Below are 25,476 nucleotides of genomic sequence, written 5' to 3'. Positions count from 1 at the left end.
GTACTCTGCTGACATCTGGACAACCCCACTCTCCAACCTTGCTTTCCCTGGCCCTGCTCTCTCGAAACTTTTAAACACCTGGACATGGTGATGGGTTATAGCTGCTCACTTTCCCCAGATGTCCTCTCAGCATGTGACCCCTGACTCCAGGATCTAAGAAGAAATGCCAAGAGGCCTGCCAATCCTTTGCATCTCAAGCGTGGTAGCACCATCTTGATAGTTGCTCTCTGGTGACTGTGTGGGTAGATGCGGCTCTCCATTGTCTGGGTGGTATTCTGCCAGGATGTAGAGAAAGCCTCCCAGGGCTGCGACTGCAGTGGCTGTGTTGTGGCAAGAACAGCCATCTGTTGGGGGGAGAGAGGTCTTGGGAGCAAACTTGGCCCTTTGTTCAATACCCTCCCCTCCATCATAAATGCTTCATGGGTTTCCCCAGATGATCTGCCAGGCACTGTGTAGGCATATTGGTGTCCTGCACAGAACTAAGAAGACCACGGCACTGTGTAGGCATATTGGTGTCCTGCACAGAACTAAGAAGACCACCATAGATGCCAACCCTTCCCTTGCCTCCTACAAGTAAGGCTCAGGCCTTTTCCCACTGAGGGCAAACTGTCAGAAGGGAGCAAACAGAGGTGGGAAAGCTCAATAGTAGAGCACTCACCAACATGCCCAAGACCCTTGGTCTTATCCCCTTGTGCTGGGGGAAATGACAACCACCAAACAGGTGAAAGGCTTGATTGCTTGGGTGATAGGTAAGTGAGCCCCTGGGTATTTGTCACCTGTGAACAGTTTTTCCCGTCTTCGAACTCTTCTTAGAATGCCCTGCTGATGTGGAGGGCTTTCTGGAAGTTCCCCCTTTGCATCTGGAGAAGAGGCAAAGGCAAAGTTCTCAGGACAGACTTTAGCTCTCACTCAATAAGCCTCTTGCCCTTTTAGGGACTTAGAGCAGGGGTTATCGACATGTGGGGCTTGGCCCCTTTGGTAGTTGTATATCAGATATCCTACATATTGGATATTTACATTAAGGTTTGTAAAAGTAGCAAAATTACAGCTATGAAGTAGCAATGAAATGATTTTCTGGCTGGGGGTCACCACAACGTGAGGAACTGTGTTAAAGGGCCACAGCATTAGGAAGGTTGAAAACCACTGTTCTAGAGGTTTCTGCCTGTGTCTCTCTACAGAGCCCACCACAGGACCGTGTTTGTCCTCTAGACTCCACCTCCTACATCAGAACTTCTAGGGGGCTCCTAAGAAATGCGAAGGCCCACCCTATCGGACCACTCACTCCTTAAGTGTCCTAGTACTCTGCATTTTACAAACCAAGGTAATATTGGGTTTTTGTTTGTTTGAGATGTGTGTCTCATTATGTAGCTCTGACTCTTCTGGAACTTGATCTATAGACCAGGCTGGCCTCCAACTCATAGAGATCTTCCTGCCTCTGCCTCTCTGGTTCTGGGATTAAAGGCGTGTGCTACCATGCCAAACTGTTGGTTTGAAATAGGTTCTCCATAGCTCAAGCTGGCCTAGAAATTATAACAATCCTCCTGCCTCAGCCTCCCAAGCATTGGTATTATAGATGCCAGCCACTGAGAGCTGTTTTTGAAACTTTCTTCTTCTTCTTCTTCTTCTTCTTCTTCTTCTTCTTCTTCTTCTTCTTCTTCTTCTTCTTCTTCTTCTTCTTCTGTTTTTTTTTCGAGACAGGGTTTCTCTGTGGCTTTGGAGGCTGTCCTGGAACTAGCTCTTGTAGACCAGGCTAGTCTCAAACTCACAGAGATTCACCTGTCTCTGCCTCCTGAGTGCTGGGATTAAAGGCGTGCGCCACCAAGGCCCGGCTTTGAAACTTCTTTTACTTATTATTTTGTTTATTTATTTTTGTGATACTTTAGATTGCATCTGGAGACTTGCACATGCTGGGCCTGCACTCTGCCACCTAGCCCTTTTAAAATTACTATCAGGGGTGGAGAAACAGACCAGCAGTCAAGAGCACTTCCTGCACTCCCAGAGGACCCTAGCACCATAGCAGCTCACAACCCTCTGTAACTGCAGTCCTAGAGGACCTGAGTTCTCTTCTGATCTTTGTGGGTACTGCATGCATATGGTACACAGACACATTCAGGAAAAACACTCATACACCTAAATAAAATTATTATTACATTGAATGATTTGGGGGTGACATGTGGCATGTGTGCAGAGGTCAGAAGACACTTGTGGGAGTCAATTCTCTTCTACTGCAGGAACTAGGTCATCATATTTGGTGACAAAGACACCCTAAGTCTACTTGAAGTGTCCTCCTCCAACTGTTATTTTGAGGCAGGGTCTCACTGAATTGCTTAGGCCAGCCTGAAACACACTCTGAGGCCAGGCAGGCCTTGGACTTCTCATCCTCTGCCCTCAGTTTCTTCAGTGGCTAGAATGACAGGGCTGCGTCACCATTGCACATCACCACATCTTAGTGCACCACTACACCTTTGTGCACCACCACCACCTCAGCACATCACCACATCTTAGCACATCACCTTGTCTTAGTCATCACCATGCAAGCCTTAGTACATCACCACACCTTAGCACATCACCATGTCTTGGTGCACCACCACGCCTCAGCTTTCTTCTTATTGCAAAAGTGATTGCTGCTTTAAAGATACTGGCACTTCCCAGGAGCCTGCCCTGTAGCGGGCATAATCTGGGAGTTTCTGGAAAGTGATGATGCCTATGCTCATTTATTTTCATGTGAGAAAATTGAAGACAACCCACTGTCGCATGTCCCATGGTTGGAAGAGGCTTATCCCCGGCTTCTCAACTGTTACCCCTTCCTGGCGGTCTTCCCCGATAACATCTGTCTTAAGAGCCTTCTTCTCCAGTGTACTGTGCTTTTCAGCTCTTGGAAGAACTTGGCATGACCATATCTCTTTGAGAAAGGGGTTTCTGTCCCCTTTCCCAGCACCTAGACAATGTCTGGCACATTCACATATGCTCAGGAAATGCTGAAGGAATGGATTTATTAACACAAGTGCAGCAAGTCAAGCTTCCTCACAAGGCTGCCTCCCCACATGCTGAATTGGGCTCTCAGAATGCCAAGCCCATCTCCAGCTGCGTGTGTGTTTGCCTACACACACACACACACACACACACACACACACACACACACACACACGTGTTGTAAATCACAGTTGGTGCTCAGTGTTAGTACATCCTTTTCTCCCCAAAACAGGGACTCCACCAACCAATCCTTCCAGCCAGGGCAGATAGACAACTCACCAGGCTTCCCGAAGCATCCCACCAGGGGCTTCTGCCAGCTGAGGATAGCCTCCAGCCAGCGCAGCTTGTAGAAGTCGGAGAAGCCAGCCATACCACAGAACATGACTGCAAACAAATATCAAGGTTCCTCTGTAGGCCTGTCTCCACCATCTGCCCTGTGTCCCTGGGGCCACCACAGAAGGGGTGCTTAAGGACCTGCCTGCCTCTGTCTCCTCTGCTCTAGGATTAGGGTGGGGAGGTTCTGTCTTGGCCACCAGAGGCTCCCAGGCCCTAGTCTTTCCTCTCTGGTCCTATCACCAGACTGAGGAGTCAGGCTTTGTGGAGGTATTTGGAAAGAAGCAGCCACCCAAGGGCTTCCTTTCTCTTTATCTCCAAGACTTTGAGGAGTGTGTGGGGGGTCTGTTTGCCAGTTGGTCAGTCTGTCCAGAACTCCCTCAGTAGCTCAGACTTGGTGGGTAAGGAGCAGTCACTGTGACAAATAGACACACAATGTCAGTTACATTTAAGCCCCTAATAAGCAACATATGGCAAAGGTATATGTGGAGGTCAGGGGTTAACTACGGTGTCATTCCTAAAGCACTGTCCACCTTACTTTTTTATTACGTTATTTATTTTCTTATTGTGTGTCGGCATGTGTGTAGAGATCAGAGGATGACTCATGGGAGCTGATTCTCTCCTTCCACCATGTGGATCTCAGGGACTGAATTTATGTCCTCAGGCTAAAAGGTGAACACCTTTTCACCCCCTGAGCCATCTAGCCAGGCCCACCTTACTTTTGAAGACAGGATCTCTTGGGGCCTTGGACTTGCCCATTCACCTAAGCTGGCTGGCCACCAAGTCGGGAGGATCCACCTGATCTGCCTTCCCAGTGCCCTCAGGGCTCTGCCTGTTCCTGCCTCTAGGATTACAGGCATGAGTCACATGTCACCATACCTGGCTTTTTCACTGGTGCGCTGGGGCTCAAGCTCAGGTCCTCCTGCTTGCATGGCAAGCCCTTTCCTGACTAAGCCACCTCTCCAGGTCTGTACCTTCTGTGTTTACTTGCTTAATTTAGCAATCCCAGTGTGTGCATGCAGTCCCCTTGTCAACACCCCCTTCTCTACTCTGAGGGAAGAAGGTTAGGCTTACTGTTTTCCATGAAGAGGTCTTGCGTGGGGTAGGTGTATCCCATGGCCTCAGCTCTCCGGTTCAGTTCCATCATATTGGCACAGAAGACATCCATGTAGTGCTGGCTCTGGTGGAACAGCCCCTGGGTGCACCCTTGCTGGGGACAGACAGCAGGAAACCAGGAAGTGGGTGTGTGGGAGACACATGCCCAGTCAGGGAGGGCCTGTAGCTCTAACTGGTCTGGTAGGGGCTGTGTTTGGAGGAAGGGCTCTCCTCCTTTCCCAGCCACACTCCCCTCTTTGCAAGTTAGCAAAGTCAGCTTAGATTCTGGCTTGTCCACTAGGAGCCAAGTGACCGTGGCTCACTAATTAGCCTTCCTAAACCTCAAAGTCTATTTCCAAAAAAGGAATGCCATGAAGGTATGTCCAACCTTTTGGATTCTCAGCTGATATCCTCTGAATTACAAAGCTGAGCTGATATCATCTGAGTTACAAAGGACTCTCAGAAACTTTATAATGTTTTAAGTGGGATTGGTTTTGTGTTGCGCTGCATTCGTAGGTTGGACACTACCCATAGAGGGGATTTTGCCTGGGTGGGCAATGTGGGTAAATAGTGGTAGAGCCTGACATGAGAACAAACACTAGGCGGCACTCTAAGGCAGCTCCAAGTGCTGCTAGAAAGTGGGCCAGAGAGCCTCACAGCACACAGCGCCAAGCTGTGGGAGGAAAAAAGGAGTTGAGAATAGGCTTTCCTTCTCTGCTCAGCACTTACCATTCTGGCCCAGAGGAAGTAGAGCAGCTGGTGGGACAGGCTGTAGCCTGAGCATCCGGCCTTGGTCATAAGGTTCCTGCAGAAATTGGAGAGCCTGCAAGGTTGGCTGCTGTCTGTCCTGCGAGTACACAAGCCGAGCTGATAAGGACAAAGCTCCCTCCCATCCTACCCAGAGTCCACATCCCCTGGGTTTTCCCCCATGATTGTTAGGGTCAGGGTTCTGGGCACAAGGGTTGCCAAATAAAATATAAGTGTCCCGGGTCTTACTTTGTTTTGAGACAAGGAAGGTCTCATGCTGTAGTCCACTCCTTTTGTCAGCCTCCTTGAGTGCTGGGACTACAGGTATATGACACCATGACTGGCTGTGTCCTGGTCTTATTTAGCTCAGAGGAGGCAATGCTGAACTGTCCTGGGCTTGGACAGCCACCAGTGTCTGAGACTTCCTATCACTGCATGGAATCCCCAAATATCTTTCCTATCAGTCTCCTAAATAAAGGACCATTCAAACCCAGCAGACTGGGAAGTGTGGTCTGGGTTCAACATACTTACTCATGCCCTAAATGACAGTATAGGTCACCACCCAGAGAGCAGCCCCTCTGTGGGTCAGCTGAAGGAGGCTAAGAAGACAGTGCCCCCTCCATCCTGCCCTGCCCCCTGCACTGAAATGCCCTAGGCCTTGCTGCAAGCCCATCAGTCACAGAAGGAAATGGGGAGTAAGACTGTTCAATTGCCTTCCTGGACCCACTGAGTCTGTAAGGGGCCCCCAGAGGCTGGATGAGAGGTGTTTGGGGCCCTGCAGGGGGCTGCGGGGACAAAGGCTTTGTCCTATGCACAGAGGGCCTTGGACAAAGCCACTCTGGGGAGGAGTTCAAACTCTGTAGTCCAGGGAAAGTGAGATCTGGATTGCACAAAACAGGGTGGGAGAGGATTGCCGAGTAGCTGTGCACACACACCTACATTTTCTCAAATCTCTGCTTGTGGCTGAAGGAACACTGTGGGGTTTTTAGGTACTGGGGAGATAGGGAGGACCCACCCTGTTCCTAGCAGTTGCACCAGGCAAGCATCACTGCTTTCCTCTGAGAATGAATCCAGGGGCTCCAGCCATGGGTAGACCAAGGAGGCATTGGTGCGTGTCCAGGCATGGGGCAACTTCCAAAACCCAGGTTGAATGCTCGGTTGGAACTCTGCAGAGAAGGAGAGGAAGAAAGTGTGCTGAGTGGCCAGGAACCAAGACCTACAATAGTGATGATTATTTGCAGCCCAGAAAGTGGATGCCCCTCTGTCTTAGCAGGGGTTTCCACTGACAAAACACCATGACCAAAAGCAACTTGAGGAGGAAAGGGTTTATTTCATCTTACGACTCTCAGGTCATACTCCATCACTGAGGAAGCCAAGGAAGGAACTCAAACAGGGCAGGAGGCTGTATGCAGACGTCGTGGAGGAGTGCTTGCTCAGCCTGCTTTCTTATAGCCCCCAGGATGTCTTCCCAGGAGTGAAACCACCCACAGTGAGATGGGCCCTCCCACATCAATCAATCGTCAACCACAGACTCTCCTACACACAATACAGGCAAAACTTTGGGCCGGGGGCAGTGGACAAGGTTTCTCTGCATATCTCTGGCTATCCTGGAACTCAATTTGTAGACCAGGCTGGTCCCAAACTCACAAAGATCCACCTGCTTCTGCTTCCTGAGTGCTGGGATTGAAGGAGTGTGGTGGCATATTTTATGGAGGCATTTCTCAGCATTGAGTCCCTCTTCCCAAATAAATGGCTCTAGCTTTTGTCAAACTGACATAAAACTAGCAGGGTACTCTCCTGGGACCTAAGCCCACAACAGGTGGCAGAGCCTGAACTTTGCCTGGATTGAGCATAAAGTTTGAATTACACCAGTTGCCTTTCTTCTGTGAGGTCTCACGCAGCCTAGGCTGGCCACAAACTTACTGTAGAGCCGAGGATAGCCTTGAGTTCCCTATCTCCTTGTCTCCACCTCAACAAGTTCTGGGATGATGGGCACGCACCACAATTGAATTACATGGTGCTGGGAGGGAACTCAGGACTTTTTTGGGGGATGGGTTCTGAGACAGGGTTTCTCTGTGGCTTTGGAGGCTGGCCTGGAACTAGCTCTTATAGACCAGGCTGGTCTGGAACTCACAGAGATCCGCCTGCCTCTGCCTCCCGAGTGCTGGGACTAAAGGCGTACGCCACCACTGCCCGGAGAACTCAGGACTTTGTACATGTTAGGCAAGAACTCTACCAACTGAGCTACATCCATAGTCACTGGTCTCCTCTTCTAAAACGGCAAAACCAGAACATTCCCCCTAATCAATAGGGGATGGGATTTATCTAAATACACAACCCCCAGACACCAGGCATGCATGTGGTGCTCAGACATATATGCAGGTGAAACACTCACAAACATAAACAATTTTAAAAATATTTAAAGGGTGGCTGTTATGACCCTGAAATTTACCCAATACACAAAGCTCCTCACTTGTCGGGGAATGAACATGTCTCCTAATCAATATCAAGGATTTATGGACAGGTTCTGCCTAAATCCACAGCATCCATGGAACTGTGAGGTGTTGCTAGAGAGCCCCAGTCCTCTTGGATGGGGTGTACAGTGGAGCTTTTATGAAATCATTGTCCAGACAGGGGCTTCTGAGGACGTTGGGTGAAGTGTTAAAGGCCTGGTCTCTCCATTACATGACTTCATCTGTGTAGTAAGACTGTGTCTAAAACTATCCAAGCTGCCTGCAAGCGGCTGTGACCCGTCGTCATGTGGAGAGCTTATTGGTTCTGAGATACCAGGAATTAGTCAGATCTGACAGGCACAGGGTGTGGTGATATATTATTTATGTAGGATTGTGTGGCATACCTGTAATATGCTTTTATTATATTAATATTATAATAAGTAAAAAAAGCTGTTTCATTTTACTAGAGACATACGCCGGAGCATTGTCTGTCTTTATTTGTGCAGGTATACCCAGGATGGCCATAAATTCTAGAAAATGTGTAATTACCTGTTCAGCCTTTTCCAAACTCAAAGCATTTGCCCATTGAAAACCTGAGTAGGTATCAATGGTGTGGTGTACATATTTTAACTTTCCAAATTCTACAAAATGGAACACATCAATCTGCCAGATTTTATTCCTTTGACTACCCTTTGGGTTGCTTCCTGCAGGTAGTGGAGTTTGGTTATATAAGGAAAAAGTAGGACATTTCCTTATAATTTCCTTGGCTTGTTGCCAAGTGATGGAAAAGTCTTTTTTTTTCTTCAAACCCTTCCTATTGACATAGGTTTTCTTGAAATTCTGAGGACTTTAGCACATTTCCTGTCAATAGTTGGTCAATTTCATGATTACCTTGTGCTACAGGCCTGGCAGACCCATATGGGATTGGATTGTGTTTTATACATATGGAATGATTCCTATTCCTGATTATGCCATGCAACTGAATAAATAATGAAGTCAATTCTGTATCTGGTATAAATTCAGTGGTTTCAATATGTAAAACAACTCTTCTGCATATTGTGAATCAGTAACTATGTTGAGAGGTTCTTTATGATCCATTAATACCATGAGAAGAGCATATAATTCTGACTTCTTGACAGAATTTAAGGACTTAGATCCACTTTGCTTAATTTTTCTGATTTATAACCTGCCTTTCTTGATTTATTTGCAGGAATATAGGATGTAGGGGCTCCAGTTATTGGTGTTTCCCTTGCAATGTGGGGAAGGATCCAGTCAGCTCTCTTTATAAGTTGAATTCTCTTGCTTTTGTTGTTAATCTCTCCTAAAAATTACTACAACCTTCTACCCATAATTTTTCAATTTCATCATTAGTAAAAGGTACTATAATTTCTGTTGAATCTATTCCTGCTAATTGATGAGGTCTCAATTTTCCTTTTGGGATAAACTCAGAGATCTTTTCCACATAAGTTTTTAATTTTTTTACTCAGTTTATGTGGTAAAAAGATCCATTCTATGATAATATCTTCCCTCTGCATTAAAATTCCTGTTGGGAAATGCTTAAAGCATAATATGACTAAAATGCAATTAAGCTTTAGATCCACACAATTCACATTACAGATCTGTAATTTGTCTTCCACAAAAGCCAATTCTGTCTCAGCTTTAGCTGTTAATTCCATGGGACTATTTAAGTCCTTGTCACCATCTAAGGTTTTGTTTAAATTAATCCATTCATCAGGTTTTATCCCCATAATGTTCTGTAGATAGGAAATGTTTCCTAGCAATCTTTGAAAATCATTAAGAGTCTGCAGTCAATCTCTCCTAATTTATACCTTTTGGGGTCTATTTTTTCAAGACAGGGATTCTCTGTGTAGCTTTGTAGACTAGGCTAGCCTCAAACTCACAGAGATCCACCTGCCTCTGCCTCCCAGGAGCTGGGATTAAAGGCATGCAGCACAACTGCCCAGCTTGGGGTCTAATTTTTTGTAAACTATTTTATAGACTAAATAATTAATAGAATCCCCTCTTCATATTTTTTCAGGAGCAATTTATAATCCCAAACTCGGCAAAATTTTCTTTACTTCTTCAAACATTTTTCTAAATTATTTACATTTGAATCAGATAATAAAATGTCATCCATGTAATGGTACACTATAGATTGAGGAAATTGCTTATATATTATTTCCAAGGGTTGCCTTACAAAATATTGGCACAAAGTGGGGCTATTCACCATTCCCTGTGGGAGAACCTTCCATTGATATCTCTTAGCAGGCTGAGAATTATTATAAATAGGCACTGTGGAGGCAAATTTTTCTCTGCCCTTTTCTTGTAATGGTATAGAAAGAAACAATCTTTTAAATAAATAATTATGAGATGCCATTCTTTAGGCAATAGAGAAGGCAAAGGAATTCCAGACTGTAGAGAGCCCATTGGTTGTATCATCTTACTGACAGCTCTTAAATCTGCTACTATTCTCTATTTTCCTGATTTCTTTTTAATAACAAATACAGGAGAATTCCAAGGGCTGGTTGATTCCTCTATATGCTGAGCATTTAGTTGCTTCTCTGCCAGCTCTTCTAAAACTTGCAGTTTCTCTGTAGTTAAAGGCCATCACACAATCCATACAGGTTTGTCTGTCAGTCATTTTAAAATAGGGCTGTTGGTGTCTTTGGAAGATTAGCAGCTGTTGTCTCCCATTCTTGTACTACCTTGTTTTTTATAATACTTTCTTATAAATTTTTCAGAGCCATATGTTAATTTATGTTTTGTTCATAAGATTGGGGGAATATTTATCTGAGTATTCCATTGCTGTAATAAATCATGTCCCCACAAATTCATTTCAATATTAGCAACATACGGCTTTATTATTCCTCTCAGTCCTTATGGCCCTACACATTGGAGACATCTAGCCCTCTGTTTTATCTGAGATAAAGTTCCAATCCTTTAGATTTTTTTTCAAGACAGGGTTTACCTGTGTAGCTTTGGAGCCTGTCCTGGAACTAGCTCTTGTAGACCAGGCTGGTCTAGAACTCATAGAGAATAGCCTGCCTCTGCCTCCCAAGTGCTGGGATTAAAGGCGTGTGCCTCACCGCCTGGCTAAAGTTCCAATCTTTAAAAGTTGAGTATTTACCTCCTGAAGAGACCAGCTTGAATGACAAGATTCTTATGACATAATTATTGCATCCACACCTGTGGCTACCAGACCTCTAATGACATCATTTATTTGTATTTTGAATTTTGGTCTCTGCTCATTTATAGAAGTTTGCCAATATACTTGCTTTGTGATTTTTTTCTGACTTTTTTGTTCTCTCTTTTATAGCTCTTCTATAATGTGGAGCAGTATGATTTTCTCTGGGAAGTGATTTTCACGGTGACAGGGAAGGACTGAACAGAAGTTGGCATGGGGTTCTGCATAAGGGCCTGTGAGAAGCCCCTCAGGGCACTTCCCAACAGTAAAGTATTACCTTGATAATCTCTTGTGGACCTACATTCTTTTGTTCAATTCTTGCCTTTGTCACACCTTCTGCATAATCCAGGAAGGAGGGGTGTTCTATTTGGATTATATTTATAAAAAGAATTGTTTCCAGAAATGCCCTGTTTACAATCCATTTTCAGGTGACCATGTCTGCCACAATTAAAACATTTGACATGTGGATTTTTCTTTGAGCCTCTTGAAATCACCTCTCCTATCCATGTATCATCATCATGACCATGAGTTTCAATATTAATTGTATCTCAGATCCAATCCTCCAAAGGTTCTGACCTTGCCTTTGAAGGCCTAATTATCCTTTTGCACTGGGAATTAGCATTTTCAAAAGAACGTGGTTTCAATTATTTTTCTAGCCTCTGTGTCTGATATCAGTCTATTGACTGCTGATGACAGTCTTTGTAAGAAATCTGTGGATGCTTCCTTTAGGCCATGTATACCTTTTGTAAAAGAATCAGTTTTCTTTCTTGCTTCTCCAATTCTGTCGCAAGCATTCAAAGCTGCTGCATGGAATAAACCCAAGAGGTGATCATCATATTGACATTGCCTTTCTAAAGTAGCATAATCTCCTCCAAGAATCTGATCTTGGGAGATATCCATACCTCTAGCTTTAGTCTTTTGTTCAATATTCTTAGCCTCTTCTCTGAATCAGGTAGTCCTTTGTAATTGTGGTCCAGGCTCTAGGACAGCTTTAATCAAATATATCCAATCTATAACCCTATTATAAACTGACCATGTGTTTATCATCTGCTTCACAAATGGTGAGTGGATGCCATATGAGACTATTGATTCCTTGAATTTCCCTAAATCTAACATTGTCACAGGCTTCAAAGTAGCTCTTATAGAACCTCTTTCATTACTGGACATATCAAAGGTGGTTCTCTTAAGACCTTAAAGTGTTCCTTTTTAACCTGTTAATGGATTAAATATTGTATCTATAATTATTGCTTGATAACTGTTTTGTTACATATAATTTTACTATGTTAAATTAAAAACCTTCCTTTTTATTTAGACAGAAAAGAAGAGATGAGGAGGGGAGGTCCTTCTGTATGATGTGAATATATGTTTCTCTTATTGGTTGTCGAATAAAGCTGTTTTGGCCAATGGACAGGGAGGATTTAGCCAGGTGGGAAATCCAAACAGGGATAGAGAAAGGTAGTAGGTGGGGTCAAAGAGATGCCATGTAGCTGCTGAGGAAGCAAGGGGCCCACACATCACTGGTAAGCTAAGAGTACGTGGAGATACACAGATGAATAGAAATGGGTTAATAATTAAGAGAGAGCTAACTAATAAGAAGCCTGAGCCATTGACCAGTTTATAATTAATATATGCTTCTGTGTATTTATTTGGGACTAAATGGCTGTGGGACCCAGTGAGACAGAAACTTCCATCTACAACAGGGAGAGGGGCAGCAGACAGACATTCAAGGCGATGGCTTCTTCCTCATTCTCCTGGCCTGAGATAATGGCCTGGTTTTTCTCCTGCTGGTAGGGCCTCCCTCCTGGTGACTGGTCCAGGCTGGTCAGATATGCTCAAGGCTGGACTAGGATATTTACCTAAAGACATTGGCTTCTCATTTCCCCTTTCTTCATCTAAACTGACCAATCCTAAATTAAGGAAAGGGGACTCATTTCAGCTCACTAAGGACCCTTAAGACCTCAGCCCTCCAGGAGATCCCCCCTCTGCCTTGCTAGGGGCCATCTCTCTGTTGCTATGTTGTGTGCACACCTATTCACTTTGTGGATTGTGCTGTTTGAGATTTTCCCAGCTGCTGCCTGCTGTGCTCCAGAGTTTTCCTGCCTTTTAATCCTTTAATTAGTAGAGAAAATGAACCTGATCTAGATCTCTAGATGGTAGCATTCCAGCTTGTGTAAGTCAACATCCATGCTGGCAGGGTGGGGGGCTCTCAATGATGCCATTCTCTGTGAGTCCTCCATACACCTGTGAATGACCCCCTCACCCATAAGCCTGTGAGTAAACCCCTCACCCACACTCCTGTGAGTGATCCCTCCTCCATACTCCTGTGAGTAACCCCTCCTCCATACTCCTGTGAGTAACTCCTCACCCATATGCCTTCAAGTAAGCCCAATACACTCACTGGTTCACTGTCACTATTTTGGTCTGTCATCATTCCCCTATGTGGGGTGAATAAATATTCATGTCTTCCTAGGAAAAGTGTCACATAGCCAGCAGTGGTGCTGCACATGTCCCTCCCCATCTCTACCAGGAGCTACTATGGAGCAATCTTTGTACACTGTAAATATGTATTACTGCCATTGGTTAATAAAGAGCTGACTGGCCTATAGCTGGGCCAGAGAGTTTGGGCAGGAGAACCAGACTAGGAGAATTCTGGGGAGAAGAAGGGTAGGGTCAGAGGGGTTGCCAGGAGATGCAGAGGGAACAAGACATGCTGGAGGACAGGTAAAGCCATAAGCCACGTGGCAATACACAGATTAATAGAAATGGGTTAATTTGGCCGGGTAGTGGTGGCGCACGCCTTTAGTCCCAGCACTCGGGAGGTAGAGGCAGGTGGATCTTTGTGAGTTCGAGACTAGCCTGGTCTACAAGAGCTAGTTCCAGGACAGCCTTCAAAGCCACAGGGAAACCCTGTCTTGAAAAACAAACAAAAAAAAAATAGAAAAAAAAAAGAAAGAAATGGGTTAATTTAAGTCATAAGAGCTAGTTAGTAATAAGCCTGCACTATTGACTGAGCATTTATAATTAATATTGGGTCTCCATGTCAGTTATTTGGGAACTGGCAGGTGGGAAAGAAAAGTCCATCTACAAGGAACAGATGAATGAGGCTTATGACATAGGAGCCTCTGTGGCAATGGCTCTCAACCTGTGGGTCTTGACCCCCTTTCACAGGGGTCACCTAAGACCACTGGGAAACACAGATATTTGCATTATGATTTATAACTGTAGCATTATGAAGTAGCAATGAGCATAGTTTTATGTCTGGGGGTCACCACACTTGAGGAACTTTACTAAAGGGTCACAGAATTAGGAAGGTTGAGAACCACTCTTCTGTGGGATCCTTAAAGGGGGCAAAAGCAATGGACTTTTTTTTTTTTTTTTTTTACAAAGAGACAAGCCACCTCAGATCTGTCTCTCTGGTCTAGGATGGGAAGTCTGGATTAAAGCCAGGAAGTGGCTGGGTCATCTGTGGCTTCCCAGTGACTGGTGTGGACTGTCTTGACCCTGCCATGCTTCAGGGGGTGCTCATACCTAGGTGTTTCAGTGAGCACCCAGGATGCAATAGGCCCACCCTGCTCTTACCTCTTAGGTATGTGGGGTCACTCTGCTTGAGGTAGAAGATGGATTTTCGGAGTAGAGCAGACAGTGCGTTGGCCAGCTGTCCAGCACGAAAGCTGAGAGGCTGCAGCAGGGGGTCGGAAGCCCATTTTCCCTGGACGCCTTTGAGTTGCTCTGGAAGGGGAGGTCAGAGGTCATTCATTCTAACATCTGACCAAACATGTGTGCAGGGAAAACACCCAAGGCTATAGTCATGGTCCTCAGTGGAAATGAGGATCCTATAAAGTGGATCTAGGCCGGGGATGTGGTTAAATTTGGATTCTAGACATGGGCTTGGGTTCAAATCTTTACTCTTCATACCTTTGCATCAACTGGCCAGAAAAAGTCACTTAATCTCTCTTCCTTCATCACCATAAATTGTTACTTCTTGGGGGGATGTTTTAGGGATTAAGTGAGCTAATGTGTGGAGACAGCATATTCCATTGTGACAGCATCTGATGAAGTTCGCTTTTCTTTTAGATTTATTTATTTATTATGTATACCATGTTCTGTCTGCATGCATGCGTGCATGCCAGAAGAGGGCACCAGATCTCATTATGGATGGCTGTGAGCCACCATTTGGTTGCTGGGGATTATTGCACTCAGGATCTCTGGAAGAGCAGCCAGTGCTCTTAAACACTAAGCCATCTCTTCAGTCTCAAATTTCAGCCTCTTGTATCGACTTGGCAAACTTCAGTATGTGAGGGATAAGCAGGGAAGAGTCTAGGCTGGTAGAGGCATCTGGAGGCATGAATTTGTTCTCATGGCCAATGTCTACTCATCTACCATTTAAGATATCTCCATGGGTCCCTAAGAACATGGCGGCTGGTGCTTGGTATTGTACATGCTGTGCCTAGCAGAAAAGCCAGCCAGCCTGAGGTAAACTATGATTATCATTTCTCATATGCATGCACACCATTGTGTCTTGGTGTACTTTGGCCAGTTTCCAGCCCACTCCTTCCAGATCGTATGCCTCCCAAAGCTAACAAACACTTGGCTGTTTTCTTGGGACCTTTAGCTGCTTTTGTCAGAAGGGAAGGAAACCAGGTAGGGACATGTTCTGGGGGAGGGTTCCTGTTTTGTCTCCAGCCACCTTTAGGCAAGGGGAGTGATAATCCCTTACTGTTCCCAGCCTGTCAGAAAGGGCTGTCAAAGAAATCTTTTCCTTCTGATAATATAATTGCCAAATCTTTTTTTATATTATCTTTAAGCCCTTATTCTACAAAGTTTGATGAGAGCTGGCTGAGAACCACACACTCAGGAAGAGCCCCAGGGTCCTCACCTTATCCAGAGGGAGGCTCTGGGGTCTTAGATCCTGGGGGAACTGACTTTCCTAGAATCCACCTTGGGGCAAGGCTCACATACCTTCCAGCACTTGGAATCCCACCACACCATCCAGGTTGATTGTAGGCAGCCTGTCCTCTAGGAACAAGGTGGCTTTCTCTAGTGCAGTCAGGATCAGGCCTGCCATGGCGCCCTGTGCAGTGTCTGGCCATGGCAGTGAGGAGGGCTGCGGTGGCAGGGCCAGCAGCAGGAGTAGAAGCAGCCTGAACCTGGCCATGAATGGCTTTCTGTTGGTGGATGGTCACACCCTGAAAGTCCAGGAACTCTCCCAGATCCTTTAAATACCTTGTTCCCGCCTCTTCCTCCACCTCTGTTCCCCAGGAAGACTTGGAGACAAGTGCTAGGGCAGGGCTGCTGGGGTCAGCCACAAGGCCACCGGCATGGTCAGGTCAGTCTGGCATATGAGATTTGCTGGTTGTCTTTGTGTATAGGTGTGTATGGGTATGAGTTTGTGTGGGTGCATAGTAGGGGTGTGTGCTTGTGCTTGTGTGTGTGTGTGTGTGTGTGTGTGTGTGTGTGTGTGTGTGTGTGTGCATGTGTGTATGAGTGTGTGTGCTTAAGCACATGTGGAAGCCAGGGGCTATCCTCTGGTATCATGGTGTCACTGCTTAGGAGCCTTCCACCTTGATTGAGATAGAGCCCCTCATTGACCTGGAACTTGCTAACTAGTCTAGGCTGGTTGGCCAGTGAGCCCCAGGGATCCCCCTGTCTCCATCATCCTGGTGCTGGCATTGCAAGTATGAGCCATCATACCTGGCTTTATTTAGGCTCTAGGAATTGAACTTAGGTCCTCATACTTGTTCAGAAAGCACTTCACTGTCTGACAGTTGTGTCCCCAGCTCCCTTATCTTTCTTGACCTAGTTTCCCACTGCTGATCTAGCCATGGTGACTGAAACTAAAAAATCCAAAGTTTCATTCCCACCACTAGGACCCCACTATGTAGCCCTGGCTGTCCTAGAACTCACTTTGTAGACTTAGAGATCCACCTGCTTCCTCCTCCCAAGTGCTAGAATTAAACACATTGCCACAGGCTGGATAACAAGAAGGGCCCAAAGAGGGATGCATCGATTTCTCTGGGAAGGGGAAATAGAAGAGATCTCCTGGGTAAACTGGGGGTAAGGGGGGTCTAGGGGGATGGGAACTTGAGGGAGCAGGTTGTGTGGGCTGGGTGTGGGAGGCAGGTTAGGGGGTTGATGAAGGGGAAAGTAAGGAAAGAGACATTTTGATAGGGGGCCCCATTTCAGGGTTAGGGAGAAAACTAGTGCCAGAGAAACCCCCAGGAATCCACAAGGATGACCCCAGCTAAGACTCCTAGCAATAGTGGAGAGAGTGCCTGAACTGGCCACCTTCTGTAATCACATTGGTGACTACCTAATTGTCATTAGAGAGCCATTATTCGGTAACTGACGGAAGCAGATGTAGAGATCCACAGCCAAGCTCTGGACCTTTTAGTTTTAGTTTTAGTTTAGGACTCTGGACCAAGCTCCGGAGTCCTGCTAAAGAAAGGGAAGGGGAATTGTATGAGCCAGGGGGTCAAGGTCATGACAGGGGAGCCCACAAAGACAGCTGACCTGATCTCATGGGAGTTCATGGACTCAGAACCAACAGTTACGGAGCCTGCATAGGACTGACCTAGGCCCTCTGCAGGTCAGTGTGTGACAGTTGTGTAGCTTGGTCTCTTTGTAAAGCTCCTAGCAGTGAGATCAGGACCTGTCCCTGGTGCTTAGCTGGCTTTTTGAAACATGTTTCCCATGCTGGATTACCTTGCCCAGCCTTGATGCATTGGAAGGAGCTTGGTCCTGCCTCAACTTGATGTGACATGCTTTGTTCAAGCCCATGAGAGGCCTGCCCCTTTCTGAATGGAGACAGAGGAAGAGTGGATGGGGAGGGAGGTAAATGGGAGGTGGGGTGGGAGGGAATGGGAGGAGAGGAGGGAGGGGAAACTGGTTGGTATATTAAATAAATGAAAAAATATTAATAAAATAAAATAAAAAAGGCATGTGCCACTGTGCCCAACAGGTTTGCTCATTTTAAATAAATTTGGAACTAACTCATTGGCAGGTACGTTGCATTCACAAGCTTTCACAGAGTGGCACTTAACCAGTAGGAACAGATTTCAAGTTATGAAGGTAAATGGTGGATCATGCTTGTGATCACAGTACTTGGGAGGGTGAGGAAGTAGGATCCACTGTAAATTTGAGGACAACTTATAATCTGTAGTGAGTTCAAGGCTTGCCAAGGCAACCTAATGATCCTGATTGAAAACTAAAAAACATAAAAGGAGTGCTAAGATGTAGATCAGTGGTACAGAGTATAAGAAATAAAATCTAATGGTTCATTTTCAAAACAAAAGTAGCACGGGTTAGATTAGGTCCAATTGTTGATAAACAGAAAATACTGGAACCCTACTGGCAATCTATTAGCTATTAGGTTTTCTTCCTTCCCCACCCCTTACGCCATAATAAATTTCTCCACAGACCCAGTAAGCCAGATTAATCCAAATTGAAAAAGTATAAATAACAAGTTTATTTGAGAAAAGCAACTCCTGGGCTATTTCTCCAGTCCCAGAGATTGAGGCCCGAGAAGCACCCCCTGCAATTAAAGTAGGAAGACTTCATAGGTTGTAGGCAAGGGGTGATGACGTGCCTACTGCAAGTTGGGTTTGTGCCCAAGTGTGGTCAAAAGCTGAGCTGTTTACTCGTGGAGTTGGGTGTCTGACAACTTCAGGGGAGGAAGCTGCAATAGCTGCCAAGAATGAGGAACTGTGTTTTGTTTTTTGTTTCTTGCATTTGGAGACTCTCTGAGCAGGCAGGGTTTGGAGACAGAAAGACAGAAGACAGGAATGGGGTTTTCCTGATAATTCAGGGTGAAGTGCAGGTTCCAATGGAACAGCTACTCATCCGAACAGTTAGTCTAACTGCCATCCCCCAAACTAGATGTTTAGAATGAAAAGTCACCAACAGTCAAGGACAGCCAAGGTGCCTAATGATCTGCAGACATGATAAGATAATATCATATCTTTAATATAAACAGGATGTAGACCATAGCTGAACCTGCACATGGCTTTTGTTCAGGAAACAATGATAAGAAGACAAATTTAAGTAGTAGAGGGAAAGACAAGACCCAGATTGTACCATGAGCCAGTGAGGAAAGGGAGTGTCTTAGTCACTATTCTATTGCTATGAAGAGACACTATGACACAGTCACTCTTATAAAATAAAATATTTAATTGGGTGTTTGCTTGTAGTTCAGATGTTCAGTTCATTATCCCATGACTCTGGCATCTCAAACTTTTTATCTGGATTTGGCTCCAACATTACACTTCCTGGTGTTCCTAATCTCCTCAAACTGTACATTTTGTATTTTTCCTTTCTCAGTGTGGTGATTTGAAAGAAAATGGTCCCCAAGTGGAGTGGCACTATTAGGAGGCGTGGCCTTGTTGGAGGAAGTGTGTCACTGTGGGGGCGGGCTTTGAGGGTTCCTATTCATGGAATACCACCCAGTGTGTCAGTCAACTTCCTGTTGCCTCTGAGTCAAGATGTAGGACTCTCAGCTCCAGCACTACATCTGCTTGCATGCCGCCATGCTCCCCATGATGATAATGGACTGAACCTCTGAAACTGTAAGTGAGCTCCCTCAAAAATGTTTTCATTTATAAGAGTTGCTCAATGCAGATTTGCATAAAAGTGATCATTATTAACCACAGGAGCAGTCAGTACTAGGTTGTCTTGAAATCTCCTCTGATAACATCATTAATCCAAAAACTCTTCAATTTAGCCTCAGGCAGATTTTTTTTTTTTTTTTGGACAACGGCAGAAAGCACCCACATTCTTCACCAAAATATCACAAGAATGGTCTCTAGACCACCTACTAATATTATTCTCCTTGGAAACCTCTTGAATTAGGCCCCCACAGTTCAAATCACCCTCAGCACTGTCTTCCATGCTCCTACTAATTTGGTCCATTAAGCCCTACTTAAAGTATTCAACTGCTTTCCTAATACAAAGTCTACATTCTACCAATAAGCAGTATGGTCAGGCTTATCGCATCAATACCCAATTCCTGGTACCAATCCTGTTTTAGTTGGTGTTCTACTGCTGTGAAGAGACACCATGACAGTGGAAACTCTTATAAAGAAAGCATTTAATTGAGGCTTGCTTATAGTTTCAGAGATTTCACCCATTATCATCATGGGGGTAGTATAATGGCATTCAGGCAGACATGATACTGAAGAAATAACAGAGTTCTATATCTGGATCCACAGGCAGCAGGAAAAAAGAGACACAGGGCCTGGCTTGGTCTTCTGAAACCTCAAAGCCCACCTCTAGTGACACACTTATTTCTACAAGACCACACCTCTTAATCCTTCTAAAGCAGTGTCACTTCCTGATGACTAAGCATTCAAATATATGAGCTTATAGTGGTCATTCTTATTCAAACCACCACAGGGAGGAATGAGCTTGTGTTAGGTTTATAAATACTGTTTTTTAAACACTGTGTTCAGTCAGCATATCATCCATTCTTGGCTGAGTATGTCCAGTTTGCAAAGTTATAAACTACTTTGCTTTTGCTACTCTTAAGTCTTCAGTGCTCTTAGTATGAAGCAAGGGTCCACAATTCTCTTCAGTCAGGGAAAACACCAATCCTTGAGGATATGCCACTATCAATCTCTTATGCATCTCTTATCTCTTTCTTTCTTTCTTTCTTTCTTTCTTTCTTTCTTTCTTTCTTTCTTTCTTTCTTTTTCTTTCCGGGCAGGGATGGTGTTTCAAGACAGGGTTTCTCTGTGTAGCAGCCCTGGCTGTCTGGGAACTCGATTTGTGGTCCAGGCTGGCCTTGAACTCACAGAGATATGCCTGCCTCTGCCTCCTGAGTGCTGTGATTAAAGGCATGTGCCACCACTTCCTGGCCTCTCTCCCTTCCTTATGACCCACACTTAAATCTATACTAAAATTTTTGTTGATACTTCAATTCTTTTTGACTCATCTTGAAATTCTTTTCAAGAATCCTAGCTTTATCTGAGAAGTTTCTGAAGAAAGCCATGTCTGCCTCTGCAGCTCACTGGGGTGAGTGGTAGCTGCCCCCAGTACATGTAGTCTATCTAGCCAGGGAGCCTCAAGTGGACCTGAAGAGTGACCACTCTGCTCACGGTGTGGGTCTACTGTCATCTCACATTACCCTTTGAGCTCATCTTGACCATTGACCTGATAGGATCTAAAAATCACTTGGGAAACAAACCCCTGGGTATCTTTTTGAGGGGGTTTCTAGATTTGTTAACTGGTGTGTGAAGACCCTAGTCGTGGGCAGCACCATACCATGGGTTGGGATCCTGGGATCTTGGATTGAATAAAAGGGAGAAAGTGGATTGGGCTCCAAGACTCATAACTCTCTGCTTTCTGACTGTGGACACAATATGTCCAGCTGCCTCATACTCCTCTGGCCATGCCTCCCCCACTTGATGGACTGTACCATCAAACTATGAGCCAAAATAAACTCTTGCTTCTTTAGGTTGCTTTGTCAAAGCAATGAGAAAAGCAATCAACACCTTTTCATCTGAACAGCTTCCTGCTCTGCCTAACACATACTTTCTAATGGTGTGGCTTTGATTTCCCCAATCTGTGGAAAGTAAGGTCATGGACCATTTAAAAAAGCTAGTGAAAGATTGCCAAGTTCTGTTTCGAGCCCTGGGGATACTGGGACTGGTCTAGGAGTAGCCACTGAGGGCTCTAGACATACCTCCGATGAACTGGTGCAGCTCCCACCAGGAGGATATGGGTGGTTTCACAATGTGCTCAACGTATTTCTCAGCAAGAGGATGGTTTCCATAGCAGAGAGGCTATTACATGACACACGATGGACTCCACTGTGGCTACTTGGGAACTGACTATCAAATGGGGATTTCCCTTCTTCAAATGAGATAGAAAAAAAATCACTATGTAGGGCTGGAGTGATGGTTCAGCAGGTAAGAGCATGTACTGTTCTTTTTTTCTTTTTCTTTTCTTTCTTTCTTTTTTTTTTTTTTTTTTGAGCATGTACTGTTCTTACAGAGGACCTGAATTGGGTTCCCAGCATCCATATCTGGTGGCTCACAAATGTTTGTAGCTTCAATTCCAAGAAGTCCAACACTCTCTTCGGGCTTGTATAGACACTTGTACTTATATGCACATACCCATACAGATACACAATTCAAAATGAAAGGAATTTTTCCTAAATTTACTATGTGAAAGAATGTATTAGCTGAACTTTGCACTCAAGGATGTGAAGATCAGAAGACTGAGATTACATCTCAGCACAGACAGCAGGGCATTGTAACAATAAGTCTTTCCACCAAAGCCTCCTGAGCCCTGCCGCCACATGGGTGCTTTCTGCCAGGCTGCCCGAGTTCTGCCCGCCACCACGTTAATGTCCCAAGTAACATACAGAGACTTATATTAGGTACAAATGCTGCTTGGCCAATGACTAGGATTTCTTACTTGCTAGCTCAGTCTTAATTATCATCCATAATCATAAGACTTATCTTATGGAGGATGCCTTCTGCTGGCATCCTCTTCCCAGGTCACATGGCGACTGCAGAGCAGAGAGCAGGAGGAAGAGAGAAAGGAACGACTTCCTTCTTGACCTTGCTTATATACTGAGTCTGCCTGCTATATCACTTCCTGCCTGGATCTTTTACTACATTTCCCAGAATCCTCCTTGACTCCTAGTCCCACCTATCTTTCTTCCTCATTGGCTAAGCAGTACTTTATTTATCAACCAATAAGACAAACATATACACAGAAGGACCTCCCCCATCAGGGCATCACTAGGAAAACAACAGATGCTGGTAAAGATGCTGTGGTAGTTTGAATGGAATTAACCCCCATAAACTCATAGGGAGTGGCACTATTAGGAGGTGTGGCTTTGTTGGAGTAGGTGTGGCCTTGTTGGAGGAAGTGTATCTCTGTGGGGACAAGCTTTGAGGTCTCATATATGCTCAAGCCACATCCAGTGTCTCAGACTATTTCCTGTTGACTGTGAGTTATGATGTAGGACTCTGAGCTACTTCTCCAGCACCATGTCTGCCTGCACACCACCACGTCGCACCATGATGATAGTGGACTCAACTTCTGAAAATGTAAAGCACCACAATTAAATATTTTTTATTTATAAGTGTTGCTGGAGTCATTGAGTCTCTTCACAGCAATAGGAACCCTAACTAAGACAGATGGACACAGTTGGAAATCATATGGAAGTCAACATGCAGGGCCTCAAATAACTAAAAAGGGAATTTCCATGTGATTTAGCTACACTGCTTCTAGAATCTGTGTCAGCAAGCCACGGAGATATTTGTATACCCTTGTTTATTGCACTATTTATGGTTGATAAGATATGGAACCAGCCTAGATGGCCACCCGAAGGTGTGGATAGAGAAAACATGGGACATGTGCACAATGGAGGAATCTTTTCAGAAGGTCAGATCTCAGGTAACCCATGCTGGCCCAGAACTTGATATGTAACTGGACTTAACCTTATCCTCCTGCCTCTACCTCTTAAGTGCTGGGATTACAGGTAAGGGTCACCATGCTGGTTTTGTACACAGGAGTTTAATTCACCCATAAATAGTAGTGAAATTATGTCATTTGCAAGAAATTGGATGGAACAGGAGATCATGCTAAGCAAAATAATCAAGACTCAGAAAGATAAGCAGCTTTTTCCTCTCCTACTTGGAATCCAGGGGCAAAAGGATAAGAAAGTGAAATGGAGACTACAAAGAATGGTGAGTGTTGACTGGGAGGTGGTGGTACACACCTTTAATCCCAGCACTTGGGAGGCAGAGGCAGGAGGATCTCTATGAGTTCGAGGCCAGCCTGGACTACAAAGTGAGTTCCAGGACTGGCTCCATAGCTACTGGGAAACACTGTCTTAAAAAAAAAAAAAAAGAATGATGAGTGTCTTAGTTAGGATTTAATTGCTGTGAAGAGACACTATGACCAAGTCAACTCCTATAGAGGAAAACATTTAACTGGGGCTGGTCTTCAGAGGTTCAGTCCATTATCATCATGGTGAGAAGCATAGCAGTGTGCAGGCAGACATGGTGCTGGAGAAGCAGCTGAGAGTTCTACATCTGTATCCACAGGCAGCAGGAAGTGACTTTTACACTGGGTGTGGCTTGAACATCTGAGACCTCAAAGCCTGCCCCCAGTGACCACTTCCTCCAACAAGAGTATACCTACTCCAACAAGGTCACACTACCTGACAGTGCCGTTCCCTGTGGGCCTTTAGGGGCCATTTCATTTGAGCCACCACAATGAGCAGCAGGATCTAAATGTGCTACTTGTATGCATAGAGCTGTCACAATGAGCTGAAGAGATGGCTCAGCTGTTAACCCAGGTTTGGTTCTCTAGCAGTTCACAACCATCTATAACTCCAGTTCCAGAGGATGCAGCGCCCTCTTCTTACCTCTTCATACATACAATGCCCATATGTACATGCAGGCAGACATTCATACATACAAAATAAAAAAGAAATCTCATAAAAACATAGTCTACCTCTGACTTTGTATGTCCAATACATGCCAATATGATCTATGGTTTTTACTGTCTTTCTTAGTTTATTTCTTCTTTTCTGTTTTTCACTTCATTTATTTAATTAATTTTAAAAATTGCTTATGTTTTTGTGTGCATCTTTGTGAGTATGTGTGCATGCACGTGTGAGCTCACAGGTATCCATGCTTGTGTATATGCTATGGGACTGACTGTCTTCCTTTGCAACTCTTTGCCTGTTCCTTCTCTCCCTAAACTTGAGGTTCCTGTTTTTCCTTACAAGCTGGAAGCCAAAAAACCTAGTGATGGTCTTGTCTCTGCCCCCTCATGGCTGGATTATAGGCTTGGGAGTGATGCCTAGCTTGATACATGGATGTTAGGATCTGAACTCCTGTCCTCAGGACTGCAATCAAGAGTTCCTAACTGCTGAGCCATTTCTCCAGCCCCTTGTTTGTTTGTTTATTTATATTTTGAGCTCTAATCTTAAACTGCCCAGGTTGGCTTTGAACTCTCTATGAAGCAGAGGAGGACCTTGAGCTCCTCATCTTTCTGCTCATCCTCCAAAGTGCTAAGTTTCCAGGCATATGCTATCCATGCCTGGTTCCTCTCTTTTGTATTTGAAATGTAACAATATGCGTGCATCTTAGCACATGAAGAGAGAAGCATTTTGCTTAACGGTTTTTCCCACTGGAAGGCACCTCTGTTAAATGGAGAGTGACCAGCTGGAGGCCCTGTGCACCTTTCCCTTCTACCAACGAAGATCAGTTTCCATGTGTAGCCATGATCTTGTATATACACTCTTCAGGGAATGGCTTCTTTCATCAACGTAACTAGAATATTCATCCAAATTATTTTTATTCAGTGTGTGTGCCTGTGTTGGGGAGACGTGTGTCACAGTATGAGTTGGAGGTCAGAGGACATTAGAGGGAGTTGGTTCTCTTCTTCCATTGTGTGGGTTCCTGAGCTCGAAATCTATCGTGGCAGCAAGGACCTTTTTTTAATCTCACCTGTTAGATTATTAAAGGCAGCTGTAGAGAGACAGAAGGTGGAAAGAGAGTTTGGTCTGATCTTACCTGGGACCTTGTTTATTCACAGCAAGGGGGTATTTTTGTGACCTACGTGTGCCAATGGCCGAAATGCCCACAGAAGATGAGATATGGCCTTTTACAGGGATGGAAATGACTTCATGGTCTGCAAGGGAATCTGGGAAGTATAGTTTTTCTGCAGGAA

General features: G+C 44.9%; 1 protein-coding gene across 1 annotated transcript; it reads right to left on the bottom strand.

Annotated features, from left to right (window-relative positions):
• Positions 1 to 43: 43 nt before the first annotated feature.
• CUNH16orf89 (chromosome unknown C16orf89 homolog) lies at positions 44 to 15,940 on the bottom strand. The gene is made up of 8 exons (XM_027423906.2): positions 15,745 to 15,940; positions 14,365 to 14,514; positions 6,164 to 6,314; positions 5,131 to 5,248; positions 4,381 to 4,516; positions 3,253 to 3,357; positions 777 to 860; positions 44 to 344 (listed from the first exon to the last, which is right to left on the bottom strand). The coding sequence occupies exons 1-8, from the start codon at positions 15,938 to 15,940 to the stop codon at positions 154 to 156; spliced, it is 1,131 nt and encodes a 376-aa protein (XP_027279707.1). The 3' UTR covers positions 44 to 153.
• Positions 15,941 to 25,476: the final 9,536 nt, after the last annotated feature.

The sequence above is a fragment of the Cricetulus griseus genome, chromosome 7 (assembly GCF_003668045.3).
Source record: "Cricetulus griseus strain 17A/GY chromosome 7, alternate assembly CriGri-PICRH-1.0, whole genome shotgun sequence".
Classification (NCBI taxonomy): domain Eukaryota; kingdom Metazoa; phylum Chordata; class Mammalia; order Rodentia; family Cricetidae; genus Cricetulus; species Cricetulus griseus.
Note: the sequence above shows the minus strand (reverse complement) of the source record. Positions and strands in the feature narration are given on the sequence as shown.

Coding starts and splice junctions, on each gene's coding strand:
- CUNH16orf89 (XM_027423906.2), bottom strand. CDS start 15,940: ATGGCCAGGTTCAGGCTGCTTCTACTCCTGCTGCTGGCCCTGCCACCG. Junction 861..3,252: donor GGGATGCTTCGGGAAGCCTG/GTGAGTTGTCTA, acceptor CCTCTTCTCCAG/ATGCAAAGGGGGAACTTCCA. Junction 345..776: donor ACGGGAAAAACTGTTCACAG/GTGACAAATACC, acceptor TCCCCCCAACAG/ATGGCTGTTCTTGCCACAAC.